This window comes from Apium graveolens, chromosome 9 (assembly GCF_009905375.1).
Source record: "Apium graveolens cultivar Ventura chromosome 9, ASM990537v1, whole genome shotgun sequence".
Taxonomy (NCBI): domain Eukaryota; kingdom Viridiplantae; phylum Streptophyta; class Magnoliopsida; order Apiales; family Apiaceae; genus Apium; species Apium graveolens.
Genome location: NC_133655.1, coordinates 253,630,621 through 253,644,562, shown reverse-complemented (window position 1 = coordinate 253,644,562; position 13,942 = coordinate 253,630,621). Strand labels below are relative to the sequence as shown.

General features: G+C 34.3%; 1 protein-coding gene across 1 annotated transcript; it reads left to right on the top strand.

Annotated features, from left to right (window-relative positions):
* The first annotated feature begins 1,108 nt into the window (after positions 1 to 1,108).
* On the top strand, positions 1,109 to 6,304 carry LOC141684714 (phragmoplastin DRP1C). Its single transcript, XM_074489807.1, has 16 exons — positions 1,109 to 1,361; positions 1,451 to 1,514; positions 2,097 to 2,201; positions 2,395 to 2,496; positions 2,780 to 2,830; positions 2,918 to 2,979; positions 3,138 to 3,228; positions 3,371 to 3,435; positions 3,601 to 3,795; positions 3,910 to 4,029; positions 4,113 to 4,183; positions 4,295 to 4,520; positions 4,634 to 4,684; positions 4,875 to 5,127; positions 5,475 to 5,614; positions 6,020 to 6,304. Exons 1-16 carry the CDS (start codon positions 1,230 to 1,232, stop codon positions 6,143 to 6,145), a joined length of 1,854 nt encoding a protein of 617 aa, XP_074345908.1. The 5' UTR covers positions 1,109 to 1,229; the 3' UTR covers positions 6,146 to 6,304.
* The last annotated feature ends 7,638 nt before the right edge of the window (positions 6,305 to 13,942 follow it).

The window sequence follows — 13,942 nt, the reverse complement described above, 5'->3', positions numbered from 1 at the left end:
TAGATGAAAACTAGTTAAGCAACCCAATTAACTTATTACTGGGTTATTTTACAAATCACACAAACAAAAAAAGATATGATACTTTCTTATTGTCATACCCATGGTTGTAAAAATCGGTAATCGGCACTAATCGGTTTGGGTACCGATTAAGGATTAATCGGTCGGGGATTAATTGGAATAAAAATCGGATATATTTAAATATTTTAATAATATTTAATATATTTACCTTATTTATTATGAAATATATAATTTAAAAATAATTTATAAATATTAATCGGATTTCAAAAAATAGATCGGCCAAATATTTTTTAAGGATTAAATTAGCTCATTTTGTTGAGTGTGGCTTTTGTACATGCAGTAGACCTCATCACTATAAAGAAAAATCAAGTCAAACTAACATAAATTTAGGCCTGCATTTCTTAATACTCTCTCGTTATCATTTTATATAACCTCTTGTCATATTTCGATACGCTCAGAAGAGATACTTATATATTATATATTTTTAATTTTTTTATTTTTTATTATGTATAAAATCTAAAATTTGTATTTTTATACAAAACAAAAAAGTTGAAAAAATATAATGCAAAAATCTCTCTTTCGAGCATATCAAAATACGTGAAAAAATTAAAAAATAGAACGAAGGGAGTATTAAGTAATTCAGGCCCAAGTTCAAGGGGTGTTGAGTTCTTATATTCTTATTTGTATTTTTATACAAAACCAAAAAGTTGAAAAAATATAATGCAAAAATCTCTCTTTCGAGCTCATTAAAATGCGTGAAAAAATTAAAAAAATACATATAACGAGGGAGTATTAAGTATTCAGATCCAAGTTCAAGGCTCAAGTTCAAGGTGTGTTGAATTCTTATATTCTTATTATAAGTGGGGTACTTGTTATTTATTATTGTATTTTGAAATTTAAAACAGACCAAAGATATACACTTAAAACACTAGTAACGAATAACTTGATTTATATAAAATGCATTTCATAATTAACCTGCCGATTACATTAAAAAAAGGGTGATTAAAATTTGACGAAAGGATTGCACGCTTGTAATAAAATTACTTTAAAAACCAAAAAAGGAATTCCTTTGCGACAAAACACGTTAGAATGTAGGAACTGACTTAATGCACACACACAGATCACATATACATGTTAAAATTCAGATTTGAGCTTTGAGACCTTTCAATTTATCCATATAGATTATAATCAGATCGCCAGAAACAATAAAAATGGCGAGAATGGAAAGCTTGATAGGACTGGTGAATAAAATTCAAAGAGCTTGCACTGTATTGGGTGATCATGGTGGAGAAGGAATGTCCCTGTGGGAAGCTCTTCCTTCTGTTGCTGTTGTTGGTGGCCAGGTCTGTCTTTCATTTTCTAAATTACTCTCTTATTATTTCAACATGCAAATGCATCTTTATACATGTTGCATGTTTTCTATTTTCTACAGAGTTCTGGGAAATCCTCTGTCTTGGAAAGCGTTGTTGGCAGGGATTTCCTACCCCGTGGATCTGGTAATTCATTCTTTTCATATTAAAATTTGATTCGCGTGTCCTTTTTAACAGTGCATAGATGAATAATATGCATGTTTGTAATCCAATATTTCTCGTGCAATGCTACGTATCCCAAAATATTTGTTGAAATGTGTTCGAAATTATGCAAGGCTATGCGAATGGATGTAAATTGTTATGTACTACAACTTATCGATATGCGAAATACGGGTAAGTAATTAGAACATGATAGATAATTTTGGTACATATTTTGGTAATTGTTTTGGAACATGTAACATTACTCATTGGCATTTGCTTTACTTGCGAAGAGTGTCTCTGAAGCAGATTAATTACCATGGAGTATCTTAAGTTCAACCATGTCAAAAATGTGTTAAGGAACTAGTACTATAACCATGTAAAATATTCCTTTTGACATCAAGCAGTTGGTATATGGACATTACCATAGTGTCTGATAACCCTCTAGCATCATTTTTACTATCTTGTTTTATTTCTTATTGAATTAGGTAGATATTAAATTCATGATCATTTGTCAGTTTTGATCTGTTATGGAAAGTTTGTTTTCATTGTTAATTTTTCAAATGTAAGGCATTGTAACAAGAAGGCCACTGGTTTTGCAACTACATAAGGTGGAGGGGGGTTCAGAATATGCAGAGTTTCTTCATGCTCCCAAGAAAAGGTTCTCTGATTTTGGTATGTTTTATGTAATCGAGAAAGGAAATGCTCTCATTATCAACAAGAGTTTCCTTATTTCTTCATGTTCTGCTTCCTAAATTTTTTTCGTTATCGGTCATGTCTATATATATTCAGATTACTTTCCAGCTACTGAAAATTGCTAACTGTCCTTAATCAACTATACATGAAATTGTTTTAATCCAAAATGCAGCTGCTGTGCGTCAGGAGATTTCAGATGAAACAGATCGTGTAACAGGGAAATCCAAGCAAATTTCCAACCATCCAATCCAACTTAGCATATATTCTCCACATGGTAAGTATTGCTAGGACATCTTTTGTAAAAATAGCCCTAATCTCCAAGAACAACTCTTAAACACCAATACAAGTTATTGGCCAGTATGCATTTGGTGTGATATCTTCCCCTATTTTTCTTCATTATGCATAATTGTTATAATCCGTATAAATTATAATCCATTCTTCTTAACCCGGTCTACTGTTTTTGACATTGAATATAAATGTCATTCTATTATCTTTGTCTGGTTGAATACTTGTCTGTTCATTTAGGTTAACTCCTTTAGCACATTTTTTGGTTACAGTTGTGAACTTAACCCTCATTGATCTTCCTGGGTTGACAAAGGTTGCTGTAGGTAAGCACGATGGATTTACTTTTTCCTATTCAGAATTCGCAGCTTCCCTGTTTATGACAACATAATGCAAGTTAACGGAATTTGCAGAGGGACAGCCAGATACAATTGTTCAAGACATTGAACAAATGGTCCGTTCTTATGTTGAGAAGGTGAGGATGTTATACTTAGTATAACCAACAGCAGCTAGGCGCGGAGCTTTGTAACATTAGTTAGGACCACTCACTAAATACACAAGGATCTGTTTCCCCTTCAACTTCAGTCCACTGCTTTATATTGAGCTAATGTAGGACCTTTCTGATTCGTGCAGCCCAACTGCATTATTTTGGCCATTTCGCCTGCTAATCAAGATATAGCCACTTCTGATGCTATAAAGCTTGCAAGAGAAGTTGATCCTTCAGGTATTCACTACCTTCCTTGTATCAATCATTAGAGAACTACTGTATTATATTTTTTTTTCTCTCTCAAAAATTTAACTTTACTGAAATGCCGATATATAAAAATTGATATAACTGATTCCCCATTATAAATCGATGTTATCAGGTGAAAGAACATTCGGAGTGCTTACAAAACTTGATTTAATGGACAAGGGAACAACTGCAGTAGATGTATGGACTCAATATTATTCATCAATTTGTTGAAATATAAAAGAACTTCCAATCTTTGCTCATCTTCCAATATTACCATCTTTTACATGTGTACTGTGTTGCAGCTTATCTACTTGTAGGTTTTTCTTTAAGACCAGATAAATATAAAAATATTTATTTATTTAGGTTCTTGAGGGAAGGTCATATAGACTTCAACATCCATGGGTTGGAATTGTGAATCGTTCACAAGCTGATATTAACAGAAATGTTGACATGATAGCTGCTCGCCGCAAGGAGCAGGAATATTTTGAATCTAGCCCGGACTATGGACACTTGGCGCATAAAATGGGTTCAGAATATCTTGCAAAAATTTTATCACAGGTTTCTCCACTACGCTTGAAGCATTTAGTTGCGGAAACTGGACAAAAAACCATACAGTTGTGATATATTGTACATCTAAACATTGACATATATGTATCTTTTTGTGAAAATCAGCATTTGGAAATTGTAATCAGGCAACGAATACCTAGCATTATTGCTCTAATTAACAAGACAATCGACGAGCTTAATGCAGAGTTAGACCGCATTGGCAGGCCGATTGGTTCTGATGGAGGGGTATGTATTCAACATGGCTTACACATTAGAAAGACTGGTTTAATTTAGGTACGGCTCTGATTTGATTTCTATTGCACTTACAGGCGCAGCTATACACCATCTTAGACATGTGCCGTGCATTTGATCGTGTATTTAGAGACCACTTGGATGGAGGGTAATGCATTATTCAAGTTGTTATCCATGAGTTCATAACAAAGATTGTTTTCTTATCTATCAAATTTGAAATAAAATTTGCATAATGATTTACAATTTGCACTCTTTTTAGGCGAGCTGGTGGACACAAAATATATGGAGTCTTTGATCACCAACTTCCAGCTGCCTTAAAGAAACTCCCATTGGATCGCCATCTCTCTGCAAGTAATGTCAAAAAAGTAGTTTCTGAAGCAGATGGTTATCAGCCCCATTTGATTGCTCCTGAACAAGGATACAGAAGACTAATTGATGGATCTCTTGGTTATTTCAAGGGCCCTGGTGAAGCTTGCGTTGATGCTGTAAGATTTCTATTTTGCCAAGGAAAATGTTGCAATGCATATATCATGTGGATCATTTTTCCTTAATTAGGTTTATGACATGGACAGATGACTTACTATTCCACATTTTTTAGGTTCACATGGTTCTCAAAGAACTTGTGAGGAAGTCGTTGATGGAAACACAGGTATTCAATCTTTACACGGTGTCAATACTTTTGCGTGAAATAAGAGAGGATACATAGTTGTATTCTACACACAATGAAGAAATCTCTCTTGCATATGTGAAAACGTTTTCTTTGAGGAGAAAGGTATGGAATACGTTGGGGGTTTATACATTGTCATTTTCATTTAACTGTCATTTGATGGTTGATACAGGAACTAAAGCGATTTCCAACACTTCAATCCGATATAGCAGCTGCTTCAAATGAAGCATTAGAAAGATTTCGTGATGAAAGTAGGAAAACAGTTATAAGGCTAGTGGATCAGGAGTCTAGTTACCTGACAGTCGAATTCTTCCGAAAATTGCAAAATGAACCAGAAAAAACTCAAGAAAAAAATGCAGACAAAATTCCGAATCAGAATGCTCCAAATTCAGAAAGATACACAGATGTTCATTTTAGAAGGATAGGTAAGCAATCCACATTATATTTTGTACACTAGTCGGAAAGTGTACTGTCTCACTTACACAACAGAGATTCCAAATTGTTAAACCTGTAGCAAATTAAGAATCTAAATATCCAAAATCTACTACTATTTACAAAAGCTCCAAAGTAAGAATTTTTGACATGACATTATGATATCAAAATGAGGGAGTTGGGTCCCTGTGTTGTATTAACTTGGGTGTTTTTGTAAAATAAAATAAGCACAAATGGGGTATTTTCTGTGGAACAGCAGGAGTAAACTATTAAATTGATAAGTTTATTCCATGAAGTCCCGAGCCTGAGTTTAATGAACTTATTGGTTTATAAATATCAGGATCAAATGTCTCTGGTTACATTAATATGGTTTGTGAGACCTTAAGGAGTTCTATTCCAAAGGCTGTTGTTTATTGTCAAGTTCGAGAGGCCAGACGCTCGCTGCTGAACCACTTTTACGCACAAATTGGAAGAAAAGAGGTAACTCTACTCTTCATCAGTATTCAGCAGATGCTATGCATGTCTGTGTTTTACCTTCTTCTGTCTACTACCAATTTCTAGGCTTCTTCGCGATTTTAACCCAATAAATAAATAAATAATAACCCTCTCACCTCTGCCTCACAAGTTATCAGTTTAATGTCATGACTAATGTGCAAAGAATGGACAAGAATTATTTGACATATGTTTTGTTTAATTCTTCTGGTATCCTGATCTTTTAGAAAATATAACATAGAGATCATCAAATATTCATATTCTTTACGTGCAATATGATCTCGCTGATATGTCCCTGCGCGCACACAAAATTAAGTTGTCTGAGCTCTTCCTCAGTCACAGTATTTGTCATACACAATGTGTATGCTGATACACATAATTGTACTCACACAGAAAGAGCAGCTTGGGAAAATGCTCGACGAGGACCCTTCCCTCATGGAAAAAAGAGAGACTTTAGCCAAGAGACTGCAGCTATACAAGTCTGCAAGAGACGATATTGATGCTGTTGCGTGGAAGTAATAGCATGCCTTGTTTCTCCGCGTAGATGCAGTACATATTCTTCATCTTAGCAAGTTGTTTTTTGTTAATAATGGAAATCCAGTTGGAGCAAGAAGTCATGATTAGTTCATTTACATATCCATTCATTACTTCATTCTTTTATGAACAGATTATTAAGCCCGTATATGTGCATTTTGTATACTTGTGAACATTGGGTTGCAATAGTCATACACATGATATGATGAAGATTAAAGACATTCAAGTAATATTAGTTCATATAACTTCTAAGCATTTCTGTTTCCGGTCTTCTGCATTTACTTTTGTAACAACAAATAAGAAAGTAAGAAAACTAATGTCACTTTAAGAATGTGTTAATAGATAGCTTGTAGACAGGCTGTTACATATTTACTTGCACTATGCCAGGACCGGCCCTGTCTACCACCGTCGGTGGTTCTTCTACTCCACTTCCTGTCACGCTGTCTATTCCTCACTCAAACTATAATTATTAGATCAGGGACCTCTCCTACCACCTGTGAAACTTGGATTTCCATTCAAACTCTTTTTAAGGATCATGTTAATGCCAAATACATGCAACTTCAACTTTCTTTCGATCAAGCCTCAAGAGGATCTCGTTCTATGTCTGAATACCTTCATTTTAATTGATTCACTTTAATTTAAATTGGACCTTTTTACGCTCCATTATTAATTATTTGATGATTTGATAAGGTTGACTATAGTTATTTAGGACTCAAATATAAGACTAAGTATTCATTTAGAGCAATTCCAAGACATAACTATATTTGATCTTATAGTTATAATATAAAACCAAAATCATAAAATTCCATTGCAATGTATGTATAGCTATACATTGATGAATAAATGTCTAAATTGATAATTAGTCCTATATATGGAATCAAAGATAACTATAACCATTCTTATCACATCATCAAATAATTAATAATGAATTGCAAATTATTCCACTTTTAAATTAAAGTGAATGAGTCAACAAAATATTACTTAAATATGATTTTTTTTTTGTTATAAAATAGAACTAGCATTGGAGTATAAGAGTTATTTTAGCACCAAAAAACACATTTCATGGGAAATTATAAAAATAGCTATAGTCATTTTATATTTAATATTAGACTTGCTCTTATGCATTTATCTATCAATGTATAGTTATGCATTAAAGTTAAATTTAATAATTTTAGTCTTATAATATAAATATAAGACTAAATACACTTATGCAACATGAAGGCTAAAAATCATTTATCCACCTTTGAAGAACTACAATCCTTTTAAGTTGCTCACGAGACTCGCATTCAAACCGACTAATATAAATTCTAAAAATCAACCTCTAAGTGGTGGATATCCTTCAGGAAGAGGCAACTTTCACGGTAGCCAAAATACCTAAAATCGAGTAATTACAATACTAAAAAATATTCTGCGTGCCTCTATCGTGGTGGTGGATTTTGTGGCATTACGTCCATCTAGATCTTATAAATATTATGTTCGTTTTCTGGATGATTTTATTGGTTACATGTGAATTTATTCTTTAATCACAAAAAATTGAAGTTTTTGGGTCTTTCGCGACCTTTAAAACGTTAATGCAAAATCAGTTTCATACAACAATTAAGCAATTTCAATGTGACGATAGTGGTGAATATCTCAATCACAAATTTGAAAAATTATTACGCCAGGAGGGTAGATGGTTCTAAATGTTGTTCGTACTTTATTGTTTCAATCATCTTCACCTTTTTAATTCTGGTTAGAAGCTATACAAAGTGTCATTTATATATTATAAACAAAATCCCTCGTGCAGCCTTCAACTGCCAAACTCCTTTTGAATCGGTGGACATATCTATGTTCAAAGTATTTGGTTGTCTTTATTTTCCCCATATAACTAATCCCATCCCTGGAAAATATGAATCTCCAGCCAAAACTTGCATTTTTATTGGTTATCCTTCTAACGAAAAAAGATTTCCATGTTTAAAACGGACAACATCCTAGGTGTATATATCTCGACATGTTACCTTATTTGAAGATATTTTCCCATTTTCTCAACATCATTCACGTGATACATATGTGAGGATATTTGAATTTAATCGTTTCGAAAATTTTGAAAATCAACCTAAGATAATATATATTCCTTCTCCATCAACTCACAATAACCCTAAAAACTCTTCATCATCGACTCAAAATACACTCCAGGTCTCTCCACAAACGGGCCCAAATAGAGATGTTTCCACTACCCAAACTCCATCCAAATTTAGCTTCATCTCAATCTACATCTACCAGCACTATACTCTACTCAATATTATCAATCACCACTAGATGATCACGCGTATCAATGCCGGTATTACTAAACCCAAACAGATACGTTTGCTCTTAGCTCAGTCCACAACACCTGTAAATATTGAACCACGTTCCTAGCTCTACTTGATAATAACACATTTGAACTGCTTTCACCTGTTTTTTTGTAATGTCATTGGGTGCAAGTGGATGTATCGCTTGAAACGTCATTCTGATGGTACTATCGAGCGTCATAAAGCTCCATTAGTTGTCAATGATTACAATCAAGAAAAATGAGTAGACATTGACGAAATTTTCAGCCATATTGTTAAGTCTGCCATAATCTGTACTGTTCTTTCAGTTGCACTCTCTCATAGTTGTCCAATTCACCAATTAGATGTCAAGAATATACCTTCTTAAACGGCTCACTTGAACAAGTGGTTCATATGAATCAACCACCTGGTTTCATATGAAACTCCAATTATCCTGATTATGTTTGCAAGTTAAAGAGATCAATTATGGCATCCGACAATCTTCTCGTACTTGGAACCAAAAGTTCATTTCTTTTCTTCTTCATATTAGGTTCAATCATTGCAAAATAGATTACTCGATGCTTGTCTATAAAGGTGTTAATGGTAGGGCTATACTCCTCGTGTATCTTGATGAAATTATTCTAACAATTTCTTCTAAAAATCTCCTTCATCTTATGATAAGTCTCTTTACAAAGGAGTTCTCAATGACTAACATGAGTGACTTACATTATTTTTTAGGCATTCGGGTTGAGATAAATAAAAGTGGGTTAATCTTGTGATATGCTAACTATGTCATTGAAATTCTTCTCAGGGCTAAAATGCAAGATGGAAATTCCCCTCCCACTCCTCTCACACAAAAGCTTTCTCATCCACCATCTTCAATTCTTTTCTACAATTTTATCATTTATCGAAGCATTGTTGGTGCTCTCCAATACCTCACTTTCACACAACCAGAAATAACCTTTATTGTAAACTAAGTTTGCCAATGTATGCATCAAACGCATCTTACGATATGTTAAGGGTACCTTATATGCCATTCAACTTATCAAAGGTTCATTAGACCCTCTTGTTGCTTATAGCGATGTTGACTGGGCTGGCTGCCACGATACTCGCTGCTCTAGCTCGGGCTATTGCATCTTTTTAGGAAACAATCTTATTTCTTGGGCATTAAAGAAATAACACACAGTGTCGTGAAGTAGTGCTGAATCTAAATGCCATGCCTTAGCTGCTGTCGTTTCAGAAATATGCTGGCTACGTTCTCTTCTTCGTGAGCTCCATATTCATCTAAAACTCTCTATTAAAATATATTGTGATAGTATCTTTGTCACCTATTTGGCTCGAAATCTGGTCAATCACGCTCGTACAACGTATTTGAAGATTGATCTTCACATTATACATGAAAGAGATCTTTGGGGTCACATTGTTGTATTACACATCTCTGCGAATAAGTAGTTGACCGACATTTTTATGAAGGGACACGCACTGGTCACTTTATTTGTTTGAGTAATAGTTTTGAAAGTAAAATGCACGTTGTGTGCCTGAACTTTACAAATGGTGCAATACGTGTACCTCAACTTTAGAAATGGCAAGATGTGTACCTGAACTTAGGAGAGAGGTGCAGATTTTGTACTCTTGTTATGTCTCTGTTCACACTGTTTGTCTGCAGTTTTTTTTGTCATTTCACTGCATTTGTATTATTGATATAAGGAGCAATGACATTGTCTTGATCAGTTTTGCTGCCATCTCCATTAGTGTAAGAGCAGTATTTCCCTCCTAATCAATGTCTTAAACTTGTTGTTTTGTTCCTTTTTTTTGTTCATTTCAATGACATGGTGTGTACGATCGTCGTTAGATAATGAAGTCTTTCACCCACATGAGACCCCCGATTATAGTCGTGAGTTATTCATCCCATCTTTGATTTTATTGAGCTTAATATAGGTGTAAATAGTAGTGTAATGAGCTGATTGTATGATGATAAGTGAAATTTATATCCACTTGAAACGCTTCATATCGGCTTAAGTTGGTGTTTTGGACTCGAGTATTTGGTATTTTTGATGTGTTTTGTGTTGAGTCGTTGCAGGGCACTAGTCAGGAGGTGGAAAGGAGCTTTACAATGATCTTATGCTAATAAGAGGTCAGGAATGGAGTTGCGGAAGATCGCACGAAGAATGGAGTGCCAAAAGAAGAAACTGTAGAAAAAGAACAGAAGGACAGGGCGCCCGTGCTTGGTCAGGCGCGCCCGCGCCATGTATTACAGTAGGTCAGCGCGCCCGCGCTCCAGGATTGCGCGGTTGCGCTAGTACAAAACTGCAGAATCCTGTTTCTACTCTAATTTGAAGATTTGGAGAGTATAGGTGATCCAGGGGCTTATATATAATGAAAAGAAGACATTTTTAAAAACAAAAAATCCAGGTAGAACATTAAGAAGACCTATAGCACATGAGACGGCTAAGAAGAAGAAAAATTAGTTCATTCTTTTGTATTCTTCGATTTAGGCAATACTTTTGGATGCTTATTTTTGATTTATTCTAAACCCTAGTACTTCATATATTCATGCATAGTACTCTGAACTTATTTATTATCATGTTTTCATTGGAACCTATGGTGACGATGCGTTCGATCATGAACTAATCGTTGTCATGGGTTCTAGCGGATTTATTTATGGATTTTAATAGTTGATTGTTTTAATTCTTTAGTGTGTGGTGATTTATGATTTCCTAGTTTAGTTGTGCTTATTCGTCTTTGATGCGTAGCTAACATCTAAGATTGTTTGTTAATCTCTACTGAAGTGACAGTGAATATAGAGGTTTAGAACTTGCCATGCTAGCATAGGTTTATGTATGAATTGACATGCATAATTCGTAGTGTAATTTTAACCATCTTACACACCCTATGTAATCATAATTGATAACTTGTTCTTAAACCATTGTGTTTTTAAATCTTATAGACATATATGGTCTAAGCATAATTGGTGTCTACTCAGCTTCTATCTTGATTGTGGATGTTTAGTAGTAGGGTATACGTATATCGAAAGATAGCGTATGCTAATATCGTGTTATCTGATTAGTTATCATCACCATCGCATACTATTGATAAAGACATAAACTTTGAATGAAGTAATTAATGAAGTTAGAATCCTATGTTTTATTCTCATATAAGTAATTCACTTTTAATCTCTTAGTTAATGCATGCTAGTATAATCTCTTAAGTAGTTAATCAACTCAAATTTGTTACTTGTCTTAGTTGTGAACGATAATCATACATTGTTGCATAAGTGCATAATCTGAACTTAACCTGAACCAGTCTTTATGGGAACGAACTTGACTTAAATCTTATATTACTTGTGATCGTGTACGCTTGCGTGTATTTTCACGTGTGTTTTATCGCAAACAAGTTTTTAGCGCCGCTGCCAGGGATCGGTGTTATATTTAGTTTATGTGCTTGTCATCAGTGGTCGTTAAAGTTCACTGATTCAGATTATTTTCTGTTATTCCCTAACATTACAACAAGAATTACAGAAGGGGGGTTGAATGTAATTCTCGCTTCTTTTTCAAGATTTTTAAGACAGTTCTTACTTGATAATATATAAGTGTTTGATTTGCAGAATGCGGAATAAATACTTTAAATGAATCAAAACACAAAGTAATAAAAACACAAGCTTTTAAAACTTTCTGGTGAATTTGAAAGTATCCACCATATATATATATATATATATATATATATATATATATATATATATATATATATATATATCGAGTGAGAACTCTGTGAAACTTGAATAGCTCACAGCTGCTTACAAGTATGAATAACTAAACTTACAGAGAAATGCTACAGAATACAGCTTGAAAATGTTTCTCTGAAAATGTGTGTGCTTAGTTCGATAATTGTTCTACTTGCTACACTTGGTTTATATATCACCAAGTTTACATGACAATAAGATAAAATAATAAAATAAAAAATATCTAGTCTAACTCCATGCTACTTCACTACTCTATTCCAGCATCTTTGAATATCTTCATAATAGCATGTAAATGGTAATGCTTCTTTGTTCTCAAATCCCTGCTTAACAGGCTGCAACATTCCTTTTGCAAATACCCAATGCATGTGACTGTGTTGTCACTGTCAACAGATATTTAATTTGATCATCCGTCGGGTACATGCTTGTCATTCGTCGGGTAGCTTTGTTGATCATCCGCCGGGTAGCTTTGTTGATCATCCGTCGGGTAGCTATTTGTCACTTGACTCCATTTCACTTATGCAAAATTACAAGACATCTCATATTTACAATTAATCAACCTATTATGCATATCTAGTAGTAGTCAACACGACTCATATGCTCCTACAGAATCTACACAAAGTTGTTTACAGAAATGTGCTACAATACTTATTATTACATAAGCTATTCACTCGATGAATGTCAAATCATCATCCGTCGGGTCTATATTGAATCATCCGTCGGGACTATATTTGGTCATCCGTCGAGTGCTACAAAATTCACTAAGTTAAATCTACTAAGGTATTTTATTTAATTTATCATCAAGTTCACAACATATTCCTAACAATCTCCCCCAATTTATGTCTACTGGAATTGTAGGCATAAATTAAGAGAAACTTGATGATAACAAAACATCCAAAAGATACAGAATAAAAATAGTAGATGAAACTGATAAGTGCTGCAACATTTACTGAAAATTGAACAAAGCCAAATATACAAAGAAGTTGCTCACAATCATTATCAAGGTGCTCCTCTAGTTTGAGCAGATAAGTCTATTTCCTTGATTGTCTGGGTTTCTTCCCAAGCCTCATGTTGTTCTCTTCTATCTGATTTTGGAGTCGTCTGTGGAACTCAAGTTCATCAACTTCTGAGAGATCTAGCATTTCTTGCATTTCCAATAGAGTCTCATTGCTAGAGATACTCAAATGGTCCTCCAATATGAAGAATCTTCTTACTCCCTTTTCATCCCTAAATTCCATCATCCAATAGGGTCTCAAATGCACTCTTTTTCCCGTGAAGGGAATTGACAGAGTTTTTGGTAGTGCATCTTTGGCTCTATTACTCCTTAGCTCCTCAATCTTCTTTAGAACTAATCTCCTTGCAGTCACATTGTATCCAAAGTTCTTTTTGAAGGATGCGTAGATCTTTATTAGAACAGATTGGCTCTCTAGAAGAATCCTGTGAAGTGGCCAGATTATCTCTTTTCCTCCCTTATATTTGAACACCGGCCTTTCATGAAAATGTCTGTGAGCATCAATCCCTCTTACTTCTTCCAATTCATCTAAGTAGAGGTTTATGTCAGAGAACTCCTTGATGTCACAGATGTATAACAAATCTCCCTTGTTGACTGTAGATTGAGTTTTGGTTAGGGTCTTCGATCTGAGAGTCACATGCTTTACTTTCTTGCTTGCTCTAGTCTTTGTCTTCTTTGGCTTGTTGAAGATATGAAAATTTAGCTCAGTAATTGGAAAACTATCCCAGTCTACTGGCTCATCCTTA

Bases quoted from the DNA above. Each gene is read 5' to 3' on its own strand.
- LOC141684714 (XM_074489807.1), top strand. From the start codon at position 1,230: ATGGCGAGAATGGAAAGCTTGATAGGACTGGTGAATAAAATTCAAAGA. The intron at 3,436-3,600 runs GTATGGACTCAA...TTATTTATTTAG, and splicing joins AGGGAACAACTGCAGTAGAT to GTTCTTGAGGGAAGGTCATA. The intron at 4,030-4,112 runs GTATGTATTCAA...TTGCACTTACAG, and splicing joins CGATTGGTTCTGATGGAGGG to GCGCAGCTATACACCATCTT.